At 35.4% G+C, this 20544-nt stretch overlaps 1 protein-coding gene and 4 non-coding genes across 5 annotated transcripts; 1 reads left to right on the top strand and 4 right to left on the bottom strand.

The window, feature by feature from the left end:
* The first annotated feature begins 850 nt into the window (after positions 1-850).
* Positions 851-7029, top strand: LOC115955900 (glucose-6-phosphate/phosphate translocator 1, chloroplastic-like). Its single transcript, XM_031074292.1, has 5 exons — positions 851-1950; positions 2686-2911; positions 3487-3709; positions 4990-5203; positions 6667-7029. The coding sequence occupies exons 1-5, from the start codon at positions 1447-1449 to the stop codon at positions 6676-6678; spliced, it is 1179 nt and encodes a 392-aa protein (XP_030930152.1). The 5' UTR covers positions 851-1446; the 3' UTR covers positions 6679-7029.
* A 2207-nt stretch (positions 7030-9236) lies between these two features.
* LOC115958647 lies at positions 9237-9353 on the bottom strand. The gene has a single exon (XR_004084578.1). It is a non-coding gene; the product is annotated as a U5 spliceosomal RNA (small nuclear RNA).
* A 3834-nt stretch (positions 9354-13187) lies between these two features.
* On the bottom strand, positions 13188-13305 carry LOC115958644. The gene has a single exon (XR_004084575.1). It is a non-coding gene; the product is annotated as a U5 spliceosomal RNA (small nuclear RNA).
* Positions 13306-14924: 1619 nt separating this feature from the next.
* Positions 14925-15040, bottom strand: LOC115958650. The gene has a single exon (XR_004084580.1). It is a non-coding gene; the product is annotated as a U5 spliceosomal RNA (small nuclear RNA).
* A 4193-nt stretch (positions 15041-19233) lies between these two features.
* Positions 19234-19351, bottom strand: LOC115958643. The gene has a single exon (XR_004084574.1). It is a non-coding gene; the product is annotated as a U5 spliceosomal RNA (small nuclear RNA).
* Positions 19352-20544: the final 1193 nt, after the last annotated feature.

The raw sequence follows: 20544 nt of genomic DNA, 5'->3' as shown, positions 1-20544 counted from the left end.
TTTACATATTTTTAACTTGATTGATGTAGTTGATTTTTTTTGGGGTTGAATATATAAAATTGATAACTTTTTCTATTTTGCATTGTTTGATGCAAATACTCTTGTTGTAGTTTTATATATCATTATTTTAATATTTTTTTCTCTCATCTCTTGTCTTATCAAATATCTTTCTCTCTCTATGAAGATAATGAAAAACAAAGAATGAAAAATTCTTATTTAAATAAAATAAAATATAAAATAAATAATCTAATATAAGTATTTTTTTTTAAATTGTGTAAAAAAAAAAAAAGTCCCTGTACTAAAATAAACATAAATTTTTGAAAGGACTGGATCCAAATGTTCCTCCAAAAAAAGATTTTGTAATTAGCTTTACTTCCAAGTACAGCACAACTCACACAAGAGGAACAGTGGGTTTACACTGAGAGAGTGGATTGTTGGCTGCAACCATAAAAAAATATAACACATGACCACAGTATAGCAAAACCCAAACAAAACCAACTTTCCTCACTTTTTATTCCCTCGTCCCATTTTGTTTGTCCTGTTTAAAAAGTCAAATTTTTTAAGGGAACATCATTTATTGTCTTGTCTACCTTTTAAAAATATATAAATTTTCAAAACTACTCTTAAATAAATTTATCAAAAAATTGAATTAGTAAATTAATAAGGGTATAATAGAAATATTAGTAAATTAATGACTTTTATTTTTAAAAATAGGACAATATTTTGGAACATTCTGAAATAAAATAGAAAACCAACAAAATGGGTAAGAGGAAGTACAACAGAGGGAAAGGGAATTGTCGGTCCAAATAACCTTTTTAAATGCAAAAACATAAAAAAAAAAAAAAGGAAACAAGACACATGAATATTTGGTAACAAAAACACACAGACTGGACTGAGATTTCAGAGAAGCAACCCATTGTAGATTTCACTACCAAGCATCCCAACTCTCAAAGTTCAAACCCTTTTTTGACCTCCTCATCAAAATTCACCTACCCTCCTCATCCAAAACCAAACAAATCCTCTCTCTCTCTCTTTCTTTTATACTCATTACTGTGTCAAAGTTATTTATAGATCACACCCGTAATTCACTCCTACTGTCTGCCTATAATATTTTATAGATCATCATAACCCGAATATTATTTTTTTTTTCCTGTTTTAAGCCTTGATCATATTCATAAGTTGGAAAAAAAAAATATATATATATATATATATAAATACCTATAAGATCGTTGCTTTTTTTCTTTTCTTTTTTAGGTCAAAGGCTTTTTGGAAAAAGGTTTTTCAAAAGCAAAGCAAAGCCGTGAAGGTTTTGGCTTTTACTGCTTCTTTGAAGTTTGATCTCCGTGAACAACTAAAACTATATATATATTTCTGTGATCGTGTTTTTGTGAAAGACCCATAAAACCCACTTGGAATTTTTCTCTCAAAGTTCGAATCTTTTACGCCATGATTTGTGCTGTGAAGCAATCCGTGTCCCCAACGATTAATGGGTCCGATTTGTTTCTCCGAAAAAAGCCGTATCCGGCACGGCCGGTTCTGCAACTCGTACCGGCGTTGAGAAAACCGGAGCGACTCGGCTTGGTAACGGTGTCGAGGCCTTTGCATGTGAATTCAGTTGAGAAACTGAGTTTTGGGTCGGTGAGATATCGGGAGGATCGGATCAAATGCGAGGCGTATGAGGCTGCGGATCAGTCTAAACCGGTCGAACCGGCCGAGACGAAATCGGAGGCGGCGCGGAAGTTGAAGATCGGAATTTACTTCGCTACTTGGTGGGCTCTGAATGTGGTGTTCAATATCTACAACAAGAAGGTGTTGAATGCTTTCCCTTACCCATGGCTGACCTCAACTCTCTCGCTTGCATGTGGGTCTCTCATGATGTTAATCTCTTGGGTCACAAGGATCGCTGAGACTCCCAAGACTGACTTTGAGTTTTGGAAGACTTTGTTCCCGGTGAGTTTGAAAAAAGTTTAAAATTGGGTCTTGTTTTTATGGTTGCATGTTGTTTTGGGATGGAAGACTTTTTGATTCTTGTGATTTTGATTTGATTTGGAGGGAAAAGTGGAGCAAGTTGAGAGTATATTATGAAGTTTAAGGTTGTGTCTGTTGATTTTGTTTTGATGTTTGATGGAAGAGTTTGTTTGAGGTGAGTGAAAATTTGGGTTTTGTTTGGTTGGTGAGGAGGAAGATGAAAAGAGTATGATTCTATTTTAGGCCTTTTGATGTTATTTTTGGTTTGATCTGATAGTTGATTTTAGGATTTGTGATCCGTTAGTTGATTTTAGAAATTGTGAATATATTTGAATATAAGAAAATGTAGAAAGTTACCCTTTTGTTTGGTTGCTGAGAAAGTTCAGGAGAGAGAAAGAAAGTGATGTTTTGAATTGTTTGTTTTTGTTGTTTGTTTTCAAATATTCAAGAAAATTAATAGCCTCAAGTAGGCCAAGTAGTTGAATTTTGTCCAGTTCACTGGAATTTTTTTGTGCTTGGGGGTTTTAGTGATAAAAATTTGGAGGTATATAAATTATGATTCCATGATTTTACCTACATTTTATTGGCAACCAAGGAAACAATCAGGGTTCTGGTGTCTCTTGGGTTTATTATATGGCTTGGATTTTATCTCAATGATTGAATTCTTTGACTTTCTGGAATGGATTGTGATCTTAGCGTTTGCCTGTGTTTCAATAGGTTGCTGTGGCACATACGATTGGGCATGTTGCGGCAACTGTGAGTATGTCAAAGGTTGCAGTTTCATTCACCCACATCATCAAGAGTGGTGAGCCTGCTTTCAGTGTATTGGTTTCAAGGTTCCTGTTGGGTGAGAGCTTCCCTGTGCCAGTATACCTGTCCCTTATCCCAATTATTGGTGGTTGCGCACTTTCTGCTGCAACTGAGCTCAACTTCAACATGACCGGTAAAAATGAAACTTTATTATGTGATACACTTTCGATTACTTAATTGCTTGATCTATCATCTTATCATCTCTTTATATTGGTGTTCCATTTTCCAAATGTATATTTTTAACTGTGTTGAGTGTTGACTGCTCAGAAGAGGCAGGAAAAGATAAACATTGAATTCTGAATTTTTATTTGTTTATTTTTTTAATATTGGGACTTCGGATCAAAACTACTTTTGTTTAATAAAGCGAAGTATGGGCAAGTTTTGTGTTTTGCCTAAAATTGTGACACATAAATCATAAATATTTTCTCTCTTTATTCAAATGTTCTCAGCAACCAATTTGAAGGTGAATCTTTTAGTTTATGTTTTTCATATTGATCTTTTTGCCTTTTCTGGTGACTTAAATTTAAGGTGTCAAAATTGGTTTGTTTGTTTACTTTTCAACCCAGGAGTCTATAATCTGTTGATGACAGTTTTGTGTTGTAGAGTATATCGTCATTGGAGGAGGTTATATGGTTGGACTTCAATTTTTATTGTTTTGTGTCTTGTTTTCAGAGCCCTGAATTTGGTTTCTTGAATTTCACTATTCAGGTTTTATGGGTGCCATGATATCAAACTTGGCATTTGTCTTCAGGAACATCTTCTCAAAGAAGGGCATGAAGGGGAAGTCTGTTAGTGGGATGAACTATTATGCATGTCTGTCTATGATGTCCCTTTTGATTCTCACACCGTTTGCTATTGCTGTAGAGGGACCACAAATGTGGGCAGCTGGTTGGCAAACAGCCATCTCTCAAATTGGACCCCATTTCATATGGTAATTATGTAGCAACTGTCAATTCTAGCCTAATGTCCTTGTTTGGTTGCATAGTTGCACTCTTTGTTTCTACGCATTTGTTTTTCCATGGTAGATCATAGAGATGTATGTTAAATCAATTCTTGAAAGTAATAATTATTCCTGATTCAGATGAAAACATTTTATGCCATATTTATTGCCTTTAATTTTTGAGAACCTGTATATGCTTTTCATATTGTATGACTATCTCACTAATAATTCAAGTTTGACATTTTTCATACCATCTATTTTTTCTACCAAGTCAAATCTCTTCTAGAGATGTTTTGGATCTTCTGGGTAGGATGCACATGGCACGTAATTGCTTAGGATGTCGTGCACGTTAAGTTGATCCTCTCAGATGATAATGTGTATACCATTTGTGTCTTTCTTTTCTTGTTTTTTTTCCGCCCAGATAAATTAGAAAATCAAGAACCAACTTGTGATATTTAACCTAGGAGCTCATGTAAGTTTTCAATAATCTATTTTCTTGCTTTTGTTCATGCTCAAATCTGTGAAATGTACAGTGTTCTTGAGGGTTCTAGAATTTCATATCTGAATGAATGTGCTGTCCTGTCTCCAATAGAACTCAAGAGCTTTATAGCTTTGCTCATGGAAAGACAATCAAAAAATTTACTTGAATGCCTTATTTCAAATGTACCCAACTATTATGTAGACTAGAAAATAAAAACTTAGTCCATCAGCCCTGGCCCCTGGGGCTGCAGGTCTGGTGGTGAGGGTGGGGTGGGATTGGGATAGGTGATAGGTATTAAGGTTCAATGTTGACAAGAAAAATAGGAAACTTAGTTATGTGGCAGTCAATGCCATATTATTTGGGTTTGTTTAATGATCCATCCAGCATTGTTTGACCATGGTGAATTTGAAAATTTGTTTCTTGCTGATTTTCACTCATATATTGCAGATGGCTCTACAGAATAGTATGTGGGTTATCTAGTATTCTGCTCAAAGACTTGATTCTAATAATTTTGGTGTTCTAATATGTTAATATTATGCCATTCCACCAATTGATCAGATGCTGATAGTAAACTTAAATTTATGACTGAAGGTGTTAGATCTTCCTCATGATGCCGTCAGGTTTTTTCTATTCTTTTTTTCCTTCTCTGGGAATGTGACGATGTTTAGGCTTTGTGACAGAATGTGTACATTGTATTTCATGTTGGATTCTGTTCTTCTTAAAAAGTTTGATGTTATTTTCCTTTTCCCTTTCCATTTACTAATGGTGTGGCTGTTAATTGTACACATAGGTGGGTGGCGGCCCAGAGTGTGTTCTATCATCTCTACAACCAGGTGTCATACATGTCCCTGGACCAGATCTCTCCCTTGACATTTAGCATTGGTAACACCATGAAACGAATATCCGTCATAGTCTCATCAATCATTATATTCAAAACGCCAGTCCAGCCCATCAATGCTCTTGGAGCTGCCATAGCTATCCTTGGAACCTTCTTGTATTCCCAGGTATTTTGTTGTTCTCTTTATTTGTTGAACAATATTGCTGTTCTCTCTCTCTCTCTCTCTCTCTATATATATATATATATATATATATAAAATTGGAATAGAATTCTTTAGTGTTGATTTTTCCATACTTGAAAAAATAACCTTATCACCTGGGTGTGTTTGTTTGGAGGTGAAATAAGGTAGATAGAAAACTTTGGAGAGAAAATGGGAAGAAAAACTTTTTTGAGTGAGTTTGGTTGGGTGGAGAGGAAGGAAAATAAATGATGGGGTCTAGGTGTTTTCTCCCCGGGTCCACTAAAAAGTTTTCTCCCCAAAATGGAGAGAAAAGTGAAGGGAGAAATTGGGCATCATTTTTGGACGAAAATGTCCATGTGCAATTGCACTTGTTGCTTTTCTTCACACTTTTTTTTTTTCCTCCTGGATGTTGCCTACTTTTTTTTTTTTAATGGGCGATGCTTGCCTTTTTTTTTTTTCCTTTTTTTCCTTTCATTTGTGTTTTTCTTTTTTTAGATGTAATTTTTTTTATGGACATGATTTTTATTTTTTAATAAATTTAGGTGATTGATTTTTTTTTGTTGTTTATCACTTTTTTGGTTTTAATTGGGCATCATTTTTTAATAAGGGTATATGCGTAAATTTATATAAACTCATTTTTTCCATCTCTTCATTTTTTCATTCTCAACCAAACAAAAAGGAAGGAAATTAAAATATTTTCTATTCTCCTACTTTTTCATCTTCTCATTATTTTCTATTCTTCTACTTTTCCACCCCTCAAATACCCTAAATGAAAATGATCTAATAAAAAGACAAATTAAAAACATAAAGATAAATTGAGAAATTTAAAATTGTCCATTCATAGGGGGACCACACTAGAAAATCTTTACCTACTTCTGAAAGCATGGAAGGGTTTGAGTTGAAGTTTAGGTGGAACAACGACTCAAACTCGGCGGTTCTGGAGTCTTATATACGTGGTAGGCTAATTCGATAAAACACCAGTTGGGTTGATTAGTTGCCCTCACTACAAGCTTGTTTAGGTGTTGGGGTTAGGTGGGGTGGGGTTGGGGAGTATGAGTGTGGATCGTAGTTACCAATTATGATTGATTTGTTGTTAGGTGAATTTATATTAGCTACCAAAAGTAATATTTTTTGGGTAAATAAATATTATTCCTGCTGATAAGCTGTAGTTCAAAACTTCAAATGGCAGTCTCTTCTTTCAATTACTAGGTGAGGGGTCATAAAATTGTGTTTCTAAGACCAAGTTGGGTGCATGTGTAACTTATTATTAATAAAATAATTAGGATATTCCTTTGCTTATCTTTTTTATAAAAGTCAGGATGACTTTGAGTGAAGTTGACTGTAGCGATATGTTAGGGGAATATGCTTAATTTATTCCCTTTACATTAGAGCCTTGTATCTCATTTGTCTAAAGATTGCCATGAACGTAAATGTTTTCTATTTTACAGGCTAAGCAATGAAAAGCTTGGGGTTCTGCAATTTAGATTCGTTGCTTAGAGCATAAGAAGGCGGAAGAGTGTGGCGTCAGGATCAGCTACGCCAGAGGCGTTGTTAAGAATTTGCTTTTCAGAGTCCGGACTACTGGATTTTATTCCGATGAACCAGCAGTTTTATCTTTTTGTAGATAATAATAAATATTATCTAGTTATCAACATTACTGGTATACGGGTTTACTGAGTGGCTTTTTATTTATTTTTTTATCCCCTAGTGAGGTTGGAAGGAAAAATGTTTTAATAAACAAGGATAATGTCTTAACCTTGTCTGTTTTGAGAAACATAAAATTGCAAAATATGTTCTTTGATTTATTCACAGTTCTTTATTATAAAGTTTTTTTTATTTTTTTTATTTTAATGGGAGTGTGGACCAATGGGTTTGGTGGAGATGGAGATGAAGATGGAGATGTATGAGTAATTTATAGGGATCCGGGGGTAGGTAGGGACGTAGGGTATCTGGATATAAAAAAGCATCTTCGTAATTACATTTTGCGGCGAAGTTGACTTTTTGGTGGCAACTGTTTTCATTTGGGACATATCTTGTGAGAATTTCAATACGTTGATTTGGAGTTTTTGACTTCTTTGGGTTGGGCATATTGTGTCATGGGAGTGTGCCGAATAGTCAGAAATGGTCAATCTTCTATGTTTTAGATGATCGGACTATTTTTGGGCTAAATAGAAGATTGGATTTGTTAGAGTATCAAACTCATACGTCCAATCTAAGCAAAATGCTCGGCTGTATATTTCTTTTAGCTTTGGACATTCACATTGGGCTAGGTACTAGCTTATAGATGATTTTTCCAGTCAAATTCTAGCTAGCCCTGCCCTAAACATATGCTTCTCACCAAGCTAGCCACCAGCTATCGCTAAATTGTAAAAAAGTTATAGTTTCTTGTCAGGCTTGTTCAGGTATTGTAGCCTAGCAAATTATTTCTTCTCTTTACTCTTTGCAGTCTAGCAAATGAATATCTTGTTTTTAGTACCTCCAACGTTCCTCTCTCTCACACACACACACACAGAAGGGCTTGGACACCGATCATGAACTCAATTGTTGCAATACCATGTGAAAAGCTTTGTATCTCATCTGGTATCTTATTGTGTTTTCAACGGAGATGTTTCACTCCTAATTATTAATTTTTTTATTAAAAAAAAAAAAATCTGTTGCAATACACCATGACTTTCAAAACCTAGCAAACCTCAAATTGCAAGCCAGCACAACCCATATTTAACTTATTTAAGCAACCCATATTTAACTTATTTAAATAAGCAAAATAAGACAATGAATTGTATATTTAGAGTTTTTCAAAAAGAATGAATTGGATTAAGGGGTATTTATTACACAAATTGTAACACATTTTTAAACACCTTATTCTTGAATTGAAATAATGATTTGAAGTCAATTTTAAACTTGGGAATCGTGATTTCATATTACAGTTTCAGTTAAAAAATGAAACGTGTATAATAGTTAATGTGCAACAAGTATTACCTTTGGATTTGTGGTCATTTATAAATCAAAGGATGGTTCTTTTTTTTTTTTTTTTCTTTTTTCTTTTTTCCTTTATTGAAACAAAAGTTTTTTTTTTTGGGGGGCATTGAGAGATAGTTTTGCAACCGCATGGGCAGCCACATTACAGTCCCTCTTAATTCAACGAAAAAGACATCATGAGAACCTAGACTTAAAGTATTGCACATAATATTAGCTATGGACCAATAGGGGGTTACTTCTTTTGAAGAAAGAGGATCAAAACAGTTTTTTTGAGTCACCTTCTACGATGATATGATTCCAAAATTCTTGATGCACTGGACATCCCAAAGAATGGCAGAGGATTCAGCTGAAATGGGGGAGCATTTGGTATGGATTTTGGACCAAACTTTAATAATGTTTCCTCTAAAATCTCTAGCAACTACGGCTAGTGCTGAGGAGGTCTCAATTATTATTTTGTTGAAGTAGCATCAATCACATTCGTTGCATATCAATTTATAAGTTTTTTTTAAAAATAAATTCTACAATAACTTTGCACACCAATTTATAAGTTTAAAAAAAAAAAAAAATTTACAATAACTTTGCTCATCAATTTATAAGTTTTTTAAAATAAATTTTATAATAACTTTTAACATTTTTTTGGAGATGGCTTTTCAAGTCGAGCTGGTGGCCTAAAAAGTGACCATGGGGTCACTAGGTTGCAAGGTTCTCATAAAACTTTCATCTTTAATATTTTTGAGATAGACAATGTTAAAAATACTCTATTGTCCTTTTTTTTATTCAAGAAATTATTCTTGAAACGATATATTTATAAAGATCACCAATTAAATAGAGAAATACACCTTTGAAAGTGGTATAAACTCCTCATCTATCCTGTCTCTTTTTTGCTCAGGAAGTGTCTCATTCCGTTTGCATAAAAGCTCTCATCTCCTCGCTCCTAAGGACTTTCTTCTTATTTTATTTCTGTTCTGCTTCTAATGTAATCCACAGGTAGTAGATAAGATTTACAAGATTTGAAAATGTTAAACTAGCATTTTTAGGGGCTTTCCCATAGGAAAAACTCCTCCAAAAATAGGCGTATGCCACTATTTGCGGCGTGCACACGGTATTCTTTAGTAAAAGGCGAAAGAATAGTTCGCTCTGTGCTCACCGCGTGGCTGCGTGGTTTGGAAATAAAATGATTTACCATTTTAATAACAGCTATCTTACACAACTTTATTGTCTGTTCGATATGGGACATCTACGCGAATTTGAAAGCACTTCTTCATACATGCGTAAAATAAGACTATGGCCGTGGAGAGACTTTGGTCTTCTTGAGGCAAAAGTGCCAGGCTAATGGGAACGGAGAACAGTAATTTCTTCCTTTAGCTCATGTAATGTGATGTATAAAATGGAGTTGAAGGTTGTAACTAACAGTATGAAAGCCAAGATAAGTCCAAGCATGACTCTAAAAGTTGAATTTGAGTAAGGCCTATGATAGAGTGGAATGCAGAATTTACAAGCAATAATACTAAAGATGGGCTACATTAGACCGGGACAAGGAATTAGGCAAGGAAATCCTGTCTCCCTACCCATTTCTCATTTGTGCAGGAGATCCATCTGCATTATTGAGACATAATGAGAGAAGTCAATATTAGAGGTGGGTCAATCTCGAGAGGACCAAAGATTTTTCACTTAGTTTTTGCAAATGATAGCATTTTATTTTGTAAAGCCATAACGGAGGAATGTCTGGCTATATCAGAACCCTTAAGTTGTAAGAACGGGCATCCAGACAAGAATTGAATTTTGGTGATAAATGATTGACATCAAAATAGGAAATAAAGTTTGTCCCATGCTTTCCAAGCAATGAACTTACTCTGTTTTGATGCCAAGCATAGTGTTTGAACTTAAAAACAAGGGTGATACAGCTCAAGATTGGTGATAAAGCTCGGGTTTGAGGTAATAAATGACTGGCATCAAAACATGGACGAAAGATAGTTTCACCATATACAGTTATTCTAGAAAATGCATTCACGTCCCCATCTTTTAGAAATTCTTGATTGATTCTATTTTCTTCCCTTTGTAGCTTCTCAAATTCAAGCCGGACTCGTTAGTGTGGATGGGTACCTCAAATGGAAAATTCACAGTGGAAAGTCAAGTTATTAGTGAAGGTCTTGTAGAATATGGCTTGAATTAGGAGTTCGACTCCTTGTTGGATTTGGATAAGAAAGAAATTTTATTCATTTTGGGTAACTGTTGCTTGAAGTTATCAGGTTCTATTTGAAGTCTTGTCTACTACTTGATTTGGAATTCCTTTTCGAATAGAAGTGATTCTCCTTTTGTATGTGGAAAAGAAGTCTAGTCTTTTTTGGTTTTGGATATACTAGCCAACTCAAGTCTCCTATATAAGCGTAGTGCTACTACAGAAAATTAGAGAGAAAGATGAGAGTGTGTGAGAAAAAGGCTCTCTCTTCGTTTGGTTCTTTGATATTTGTGAGTTGCAATTTGGAATAGTGAGAGAGGTTTGTTGCCGCTTGGTTTTGGTTCTGCGGTTTGGTGATTTGCTCTCTCTTGGTGTGTTGCACCTTTTGGATTTGTTTTGTGGTTCTCTCTTTGGTTTGTGTGCAATTCGCATTTGGTATTTAGTATTTGTGAACCTTTGGTTCTTTGGTTTTGTTTTTGTGAGAGAGAGCTATTTGGGTGTATTTGGGATTTGGGTTTGTGAGAGTACCTCTATACCAATTTGTATTATTCCAAATTTGTTATAGTAAAATTTATTCGTTGTCGCCCGTGGATGTAAGCTATTGCCGAACCACGTAAATCTTGGTGTTTTGTGTCTATTTTCTTTTGGATTAATTTTCTTCGTTCCTATTGTTAGTTTGAAGATCTTTCACAATCCTAAAATATTTTCACAATCAATCTTGATAATTTGAGCTTCCACTATTTTACAACAGGTCTAAAGGATGAGACTCAAGGGTAATGCTCATGATATTTGGAATGGTCTTTGGGCTGTCTTGGTTCCTCATAAATGAATCAAGTCATTTGCTTAACAAAGGAATATCTTCTACATTTGCTTGTGTCTACTACTGCTTGAAGGAGGCTGAAACTGTTTCTCATGTGCTTTGGAGTTGTGATTTTGCAGAGTCGGTGTGGAGTGGATTTCGATTCAAGGTTTGATCAAGTCGTATCCTTTCAAAGAGAAAGTATCTTATACACCCGACATATAAGACCTATGTGAGACTAACATATGAGTCCCACAACTATACACTGGACGTATACAAGATTTTTGTCCATTCAAGAGGTGGTTCACTGTGTTGAAAATCTAGGAACTGGACACTAATGGTTATGTTTGAGACATAAAAAGATAAGAGGGAGAGGAGAGAGGATTATGAAGGTAGTCGGAATGTACTAAATTTTGGTATATTCTGACTATATGCCCTCCCCTAACTCCATCTCCCTCCGTCCAAAACATGGGGTAGAGGAACCTTTCTAGGGATTTTGCACACTGATAAAATGATATCAAACAGCATATCTGAAAAACAGAAATTTTCAACTATGTAAAGATAGCCAAACTATTAAAATAATGCTTGAGTACTTTCTACCACCACATTATGTGAACGTGTTTTCTTATCATTCAAATATGAACTTTGATAAAGCAGTTCTCTTTCAAAAAGAAGCACCAGAGTGCTCCATACTAACACCCATACATCCAATCTAGCAAAATTGGTAAAATACTCAGTTGTATGTTTGTTTTAGCTTTCAGCATTCACATTGGGCTAGCTACTAGCTTATAGATTATTTTCCATGTCAAATTCTAGCTAGCCCTGCCCAAAACATATGCTTCTCACCGTGCTAGCCACATGCTAGCTAAATTGAAAAAAAGCTATATTATCTTTGTCAGGCTTGGTCAGGTATTGTATTAGTAGCCTAGCAAATTATTTCTTCTCTTTGGTATTGTAGCCTAGCAAATGAATTTTTTTTTATTACCTCCAACGTTTCTCTCTCTCACACAAAAAGGCTTGGACACCGATCTTGAACTCAATTGTTGCAACACCAAGATTATTGAAACCCATTGCAACCTCAAGTCATCGGCACAACCCATGACTTGTCTAACTTGTTTAAATAAGCAAAATAAGCCAATGAATTTAAAATTTTCCATAGAGTTTTACCATTTTTATTCACAAGTCTTCCAAAAAGAATGAATTGAATGTGTGCCATTAACAAATCAAAGGTTGGTGGTACTTGCAACAGCCGTGTTATAGATATTACAAATTTTGCTATATAGGTCTTACAATCTAATATGTCGCTAATCACAAAAAAATAATTCAAACACTCATTTATTATCTTATTGATGTGTAGTATTGATCATATTCATTATCACATCAATTAATAAATTTTTTTGTAGACGACTTCTCGAGTCAAACTAGTGGCCTAAGAAGTAACCATGGGGTCACTAGGTTGCCAGGTTCTTAGAAATTTTTTTGACGTAGACCATGTAAATTTCCCTATCATTGTATTTTCAATTTTTTAAATAAATTATTCTTGAAAACAATTTCTTTAGAAAGATAAGCAAATATGCTCTTTTAAAAGTAGTTTTATTTTTTATAAAAAAAACAAAGTGGTTTTTTTAATAAAAAAAATCAAATACGAAAAATAGTTTCACACTTGCTACTTTATACACACAATATTCATAATTTTACATATGTTCACATAAGTATGTTCACATTTAACACATGAAATAGATGTTGTGGGCCATGAGGCTTTCAACACAAAAAAGGAAAGCCTATTCTTAGCTGTGTTTGAGAAGGAAAAGGATTTGGAGTCTATTCTCTTAAAATCCACAATAGCTCAAGCTGTGGAGTGTTGAGGTTATATGATGGCCATCCAACAAGTCACTCATCATATGAAGTGTTGTATACATCACCTCCTGAAATTGCGTTTGCATGTTCTTTAACAATATTTCTTAAAAGAGGCTGAAACAAGGTTTTGGAAATGTTACACTGGTATTTTTAGGAGCTTCCCTTTGGGAGAAACCCCTCCAAAAATAGGCGTATGCCACTATTTGCGGCGTGCACACGGTATTCTTTAGTAAAAGGCGAAAGAATAGTTCGCTCTGTGCTCACCGCGTGGCTGCGTGGATTGGAAATGAAATGACTTACCGTTTTAATAACAGCTATCTTACACAACCTTAATTTATGTGTTCAATATGGGACATCTACGCGAATTTGAAAGCAATTCTTCATACACGCGTAAAATAAGACTATGGCCGTGGAGAGACTTTGGTCTTCTTGAGACAAAAGTGCCAGGCTAATGGGAACGGAGAATAATAATTTCTTCCTTTAGCTCATATAATGTGCTGTATAAAATGGAATGGAAGGTTGTAACTAACAGGATGAAAACCAAGATAAGTCCAAGCACGGTTCTAAAGCAGAAATTGAGTAAGGCACATGATAAAGTGGAATGTGGAGTTTACAAGCAATAATGCTAAAGATGGGCTACATTAGACCGGGACAAGGAATTAGGCAAGGAAATCCCGGCTCCCTACCCATTTTTCATTTGTGCTGAAGGTCCATCTGCGTTATTGAGACGTGATGAGAGAGAAGTCAATATTAGAGGTGTGTCAATCTCGAGAGGTCCAAAGATTTTTCACTTATTTTTTGTGAATGGTAGCCTTTTGTTTTGTAAAGCCACAATGGAGAAATGTCTGGCTATATATCGGAACCCTTGAGTTGTATGGACGGGCATCGGGACAAAATTCGAATTTTGGTAAGACGTTCTCGTTTTTCAGTTTAAACACTATGCCTGTGTGAAGAATGATACTAGGACAGCTTTACGTGCAACTTCTCTGGTTCCTTTTGAGAAGTACCTTCGGTTACCTCCTTTAATTGGTAGAGGCAAGAGTTTGGCTTTTCAAAAGATAAAGAGTCCAGTTCATAAAAAAAATTGAAGGGTGGAAGGAGAAGATTTTATTTCAAGCTGGTAGGAAGATCTTGATCATAACAGTAGTTCAGGCTAACTCAATTTATGCCATGAGTTGCTTTAGTGAACTGGACGGATTTTGCTCTGAATTAAATTCTTTAATGAGTAGGGTTGGGCTAAATTATCTCAATTTCACATATCATCACTTAAGCATATTCACATTTAACGGATGAAATAGATGATGTATAGGGCCATGTACACTAATGAATGTGTAATAGTCAATGCCCCTAGCTTTCAAACCTCTCATCTCCTCGTTCATTGTTTTGTTTTCGTTCTGCTCTCTTTGCTTCTACTCTTCTTCTCCTGTAGAAAAATGGATGATGGTTCTGTGAAGTTATGGAAGAATTTGAAATTCTGTGGCAGAAGTAGGGGAAGGGGATGAAATTTTGATGAAGAAAAGCAAGCTCAAATATTAATTTAGTTTATTGTTCAATGAGGCATTCAACACAAAAAGGAAAACCCATTTTTAGCTTTGTTCGAGAAGGAAAAGGATTAGGAGTCTATTCTCTTAAAAGCCACAATAGCTCTTGCTGTTGAGACTCACTGTTATGATGGCTTACTGTCATGACATTGCTGGTATGAATAGAGTCCATCCAACAAGTCACTCATCATATGAAATGTTACGTACATGACCTCCAGTGTATTTAAATATCTAAAATTTCCCTATGTCCCAGCTAAAGATCTAGTTTCTGGAATTGCGGGTTCTTTAACTATATTTCTTAAAAGAGACTGAGACAAGGTATTGAAAATGTTAAACTAGTATTTTTGGGAGCTTCCCCTTAGGAGAAACCCCTCCAAAAATAGGCGTATACCACTATTTGCGGCGTGCACACGGTATTCTTTAGTAAAAGGCGAAAGAATAGTTCGCTCTGTGTTCACCGCGTGGCTGCGTGGATTGGAAATGAAATGACTTACCGTTTTAATAACAGCTATCTTACACAACCTTAATTTATGTGTTCAATATGGGACATCTACGCGAATTTGAAAGCAATTCTTCATACATGCGTAAAATAAGACTATGGCCGTGGAGAGACTTTGGTCTTCTTGAGACAAAAGTGCCAGGCTAATGGGAACGGAGAACAGTAATTTCTTCCTTTAGCTCATGTAATGTGATGTATAAAATGGAGTTGAAGGTTGTAACTAACAGGATGAAAGCCAAGATAAGTCCAAGCATGGCTCTAAAGCTGAATTTGAGTAAGGCCTATGATAGAGTGGAATGCAGAATTTACAAGCAATAATGCTAAAGATGGTCTACATTAGACCGGGACAAGGAATTAGGAAAGGAAATCCTGTCTCCCTACCCATTTCTCATTTGTGCAGGCGATCCATCTGCATTATTGAGACATAATGAGAGAAGTCAATATTAGAGGTGTGTCAATCTCGAGAGGACCAAAGATTTTCCACTTAGTTTTTGCAAATGATAGCATTTTATTTTGTAAAGCCATAGCGGAGGAATGTCTGGCTATATGAGAACCCTTAAGTTGTAAGAACAGGCATCCAGACAAGAATTGAATTTTGGTGATAAATGATTGGCATCAAAATAGGTAATAAAGTTTGTCCCATGCTTTCCAAGCAATGAACTTACTCTGTTTTGATGCCAAGCATAGTGTTTGAACTTAAAAACAAGGGTGATACAGCTCAAGATTGGTGATAAAGCTCGGGTTTGAGGTAATAAATGACTGGCATCAAAACATGGACGAAAGATAGTTTCACCATATACAGTTATTCTAGAAAATGCATTCATGTCCCCATCTTTTAGAAATTCTTGATTGATTCTATTTTCTTCCCTTTGTAGCTTCTCAAATTCAAGCCGGACTCGTTAGTGTGGATGGGTACCTCAAATGGAAAATTCAGTGGAAAGTCAAGTTATTAGTGAAGGTCTTGTAGAATATGGCTTGAATTAAGAGTTCGACTCCTTGTTGGATTTGGATAAGAAAGGAATTTTATTCATTTTGGGTAACTGTTGCTTGAAGTTGTCAGGCTCTATTTGAAGTCTTGTCTACTACTTGATTTGGAATTCCTTTTCGAATAGGAGTGATTCTCCTTTTGTGTGTGGAAAAGAAGTCTAGTTCTTCTTGGTTTTGGATATACTAGTCGACTCAAGTCTCCTATATAAGCATAATGCTACTACAGAAAATTAGAGAGAAAGATGAGAGTGTGTGAGAAAAAGGCTCTCTCTTCGTTTGGTTCTTTGATATTTGTGAGTTGCAATTTGGAATAGTGAGAGAAGTTTGTTACCACTAGGTTTTGGTTCTACGGTTTGGTGATTTGCTCTTTCTTGGTGTGTTGCAACTTTTGGATTTGCTTTATGGCTCTGTCTTTGGTTTGTGTGCAATTCGCATTTGGTATTTAGTATTTCTGAACCTTTGGTTCTTTGGTTTTGTTTTTGTGAGAGAGAGCTATTTGGGTGTATTTGGGATTTTGGGTTTGTGAGAATACCTTTACTCCAATTTGTATTATCCCAAATTTGTTATAGTGAAATTTGTTCGTCGTCGCCTGTGGATATAAGCTATTGCCGAACCACGTAAATCTTGGTGTTTTGTATCTATTTTCTTTTGGATTAATTTTCTTCGTTCCTATTGTTAGTTTGAAGATCTTTCACAATCCTAAAATATTTTCACAATCAATCTTGATAATTTGAGCTTCCACTATTTTACAACAGGTCTGAAGGATGAGACTCAAGGGTAACGCTTATGATATTTGGAATGGTCTTTGGGCTGTCTTGGTTCCTCATAAATGAATCAAGTCATTTGCTTGACAAAGGAATATCTTCTACATTTGCTTGTGTCTACTGCTTGAAGGAGGCTGAAACTGTTTCTCATGTGCTTTGGAGTTGTGATTTTGCAGAGTCAGTGTGGAGTGGATTTCGATTCAAGGTTTGATCAAGTCGTATCCTTTCAAAGAGAAAGTATCTTATACACCCGACATATAAGACCTATGTGAGACTGACATATGAGTCCCACAACCATACACTGGACGTATACAAGATTTTTGTCCATTCAAGAGGAGGTTCACTGTGTTGAAAATCTAGGAACTGGACACTAATGGTTATGTTTGAGACATAAAAAGATAAGAGGGAGACGAGAGAGGATTATGAAGGTAGTCGGAATGTACTAAATTTTGGTATATTCTGACTATCTGCCCTCCCCTACCTCCATCTCCCTCCGTCCAAAACATAGGGTAGAGGAACCTTTCCAGGGATTGTGCACACCGATAAAATGATATCAAACAGCATATCTGAAAAACAGAAATTTTCAACTATGTCAAGATAGCCAAACTATTAAAATAATGCTTGAGAACTTTCTACCACCACATTATGTGAACGTGTTTTCTTATCATTCAAATATGAACTTTGATAAAGCAGTTCTCTTTCAAAAAGAAGCACCAGAGTGCTCCATACTAACACCCATACATCCAATCTAGCAAAATTGGTAAAATACTCAGTTGTATGTTTGTTTTAGCTTTCAGCATTCACATTGGGCTAGCTACTAGCTTATAGATTATTTTCCATGTCAAATTCTAGCAAGTCCTGCCCAAAACATATGCTTCTCACCGTGCTAGCCACATGCTAGCTAAATTGAAAAAAAGCTATAGTATCTTTGCCAGGCTTGGTCAGGTATTGTATTAGTAGCCTAGCAAATTATTTCTTCTCTTTGTTATTGTAGCCTAGCAAATGAATCTTTTTTTATTACCTCCAAGGCTCCAAAGTTTCTCTCTCACACACAAAAAGTCTTGGACACCCGATCTTGAACTCAATTGTTGCAACACCCAAGATTATTAAAACCCATTGCAACCTCAAGTCATCGGCACAACCCATGACTTGTCTTAACTAGTTTAAATAAGCAAAATAAGCCAATGAATTTAAAATTTTCCATAGAGTTTTACCATTTTTATTCACAAGTCTTCCAAAAAGAATGAATTGAATGTGTGCCATTAACAGCCTTGTTAAAGATATTACAAATTTTGCTATATAGGTCTTATAAACTAATATGTCGCTAATCACAAAAAAATAATTCAAACACTCATTTATTATCTTATTGATGTAGTATTGATCATATTCTTTATCATATCAATTAATAAATTTTTTTGTGATAAATTTTTTTAGTAAATTAATATTTTTTTCTAGACAGCTTTTCAAGTCAAGCTAGGGGCCTAAGAAGTAACCATGGGGTCACTAGGTTGCCAGGTTCTCAGAAATTTTTTTGACGTAGACCATGTAAATTTCCCTATCATTGTATTTTCAATTTTTTAAATAAATTATTCTTAAAAACAATTTCTTTAGAAAGATAAGCAAATATGCACTTTTAAAAGTAGTTGTATTTTTTATCAAAAAAACAAAGTGGTTTTTTTAATTTAAAAAAAAAATCAAATACGATAAATAATTTCACACTCACCGCTTTATACACACAATATTCATAATTTCACATATGCTCACATAAGCATATTCACATTTAACACATAAAATAGATGATGTATGGGCCATGTAAGCTAACGAGTGTGCGAGAGTCAATGCCCCAAGCTTTCAAACCTCTCATCTCCTCATTCATCATTTTATTTTCGTTCTGATCTCTCTGCTTCTACTCTTCTTTTTGTTTTGGTTCTGTTCTCTTTGCTTCTACTGTTTTTCTTCTGTAGAAAAATGGATGATGGTTTTGTGAATTTATGGAAGAATTTGAAACTCTTCGTGGCTGAAGTAGGGGAAGGGGGTGAAATTTTGATGACGAAAGCAAGCTCAAATATTTAGTTTATTGTTCAAGCAGTTTAATGAGGCTTTCAACACAAAAAAGGAAAGCCTATTCTTAGCTGTGTTCGAGAAGGAAAAGGATTTGGAGTCTATTCTCTTAAAATCCACAATAGCTCAAGCTGTGGAGTCTCATTGTGATGAGGTTATATGATGGCCATCCAACAAGTCACTCATCATATGAAATGTTTATATACATCACCTCCTATGTAGTTAAATAACTAAAACTTCCATATATCACAGCCATAGATTTTAGATTCTGGAATTGCGTGTTCTTTAACAATATTTCTTAAAAGAGGCTGAAACAAGGTTTTGAAAATGTTAGACTAGTATTTTTAGGAGCTTCCCTTTGGGAGAAACCCCTCCAAAAATAGGCGTATGCCACTATTTGCGGCGTGCACACGGTATTCTTTAGTAAAAGGCGAAAGAATAGTTCGCTCTGTGCTCACCGCGTGGCTGCGTGGATTGGAAATGAAATGACTTACCGTTTTAATAACAGCTATCTTACACAACCTTAATTTATGTGTTCAATATGGGACATCTACGCGAATTTGAAAGCAATTCTTCATACATGCGTAAAATAAGACTATGGCCGTGGAGAGACTTTGGTCTTCTTGAGACAAAAGTGCCAGGCTAATGGGAACGGAGAATAATAATTTCTTCCTTTAGCTCATGTAATGTGCTGTATAAAATGGAATGGAAGGTTGTAACTAACAGGATGAAAACCAAGATAAGTCCAAGCACGGTTCTAAAGCAGAAATTGAGTAAGGCGCATGATAAGGCGGAATGTGGAGTTTACAAGCAATAATGCTAAAGATGGGCTACATTAGACCGGGACAAGGAATTAGGCAAGGAAATCCCGTCTCCCTACCCATTTTTCATTTGTGCTGAAGGTCCATCTGCGTTATTGAGACGTGATGAGAGAGAAGTCAATATTAGAGGTGTGTCAATCTCGAGAGGTCCAAAGATTTTTCACTTATTTTTTGTGAATGGTAGCCTTTTGTTTTGTAAAGCCACAATTGAGATATGTCTGGCTATATATCGGAACCCTTGAGTTGTATGGACGGGCATCGGGACAAAATTAGAATTTTGGTAAGACGTTCTCATTTTTCAGTTTAAACACTATGCCTGTGTGAAGAATGATACTAGGACAGCTTTACGTGCAACTTCTCTGGTTCCTTTTGAGAAGTACCTTCGGTTACCTCCTTTAATTGGTAGAGGCAAGAGTTTGGCTTTTCAAAAGATAAAGAGTCCAGTTCATAAAAAAAAATTGAAGGGTGGAGGGAGAAGATTTTATTTCAAGCTGGTAGGAAGATCTTGATCATAACAGTAGTTCAGGCTATCTCAATTTATGCCATGAGTTGCTTTAGTGAACTGGACGGATTTTGCTCTGAATTAAATTCTTTAATGAGTAGGGTTGGGCTAAATTATCTCAATTTCACATATCATCACATAAGCATATTCACATTTAACGGATGAAATAGATGATGTATAGGGCCATGTACACTAATGAATGTGTAATAGTCAATGCCCCTAGCTTTCAAACCTCTCATCTCCTCGTTCATTGTTTTGTTTTCGTTCTGCTCTCTTTGCTTCTACTCTTCTTCTCCTGTAGAAAAATGGATGATGGTTCTGTGAAGTTATGGAAGAA

Source organism: Quercus lobata, chromosome 8, assembly GCF_001633185.2.
Source record: "Quercus lobata isolate SW786 chromosome 8, ValleyOak3.0 Primary Assembly, whole genome shotgun sequence".
Lineage (NCBI taxonomy): Eukaryota > Viridiplantae > Streptophyta > Magnoliopsida > Fagales > Fagaceae > Quercus > Quercus lobata.
The sequence above is the reverse complement of the archived record's forward strand: the minus strand, read 5'-3'. Positions and strand labels throughout refer to the sequence as shown.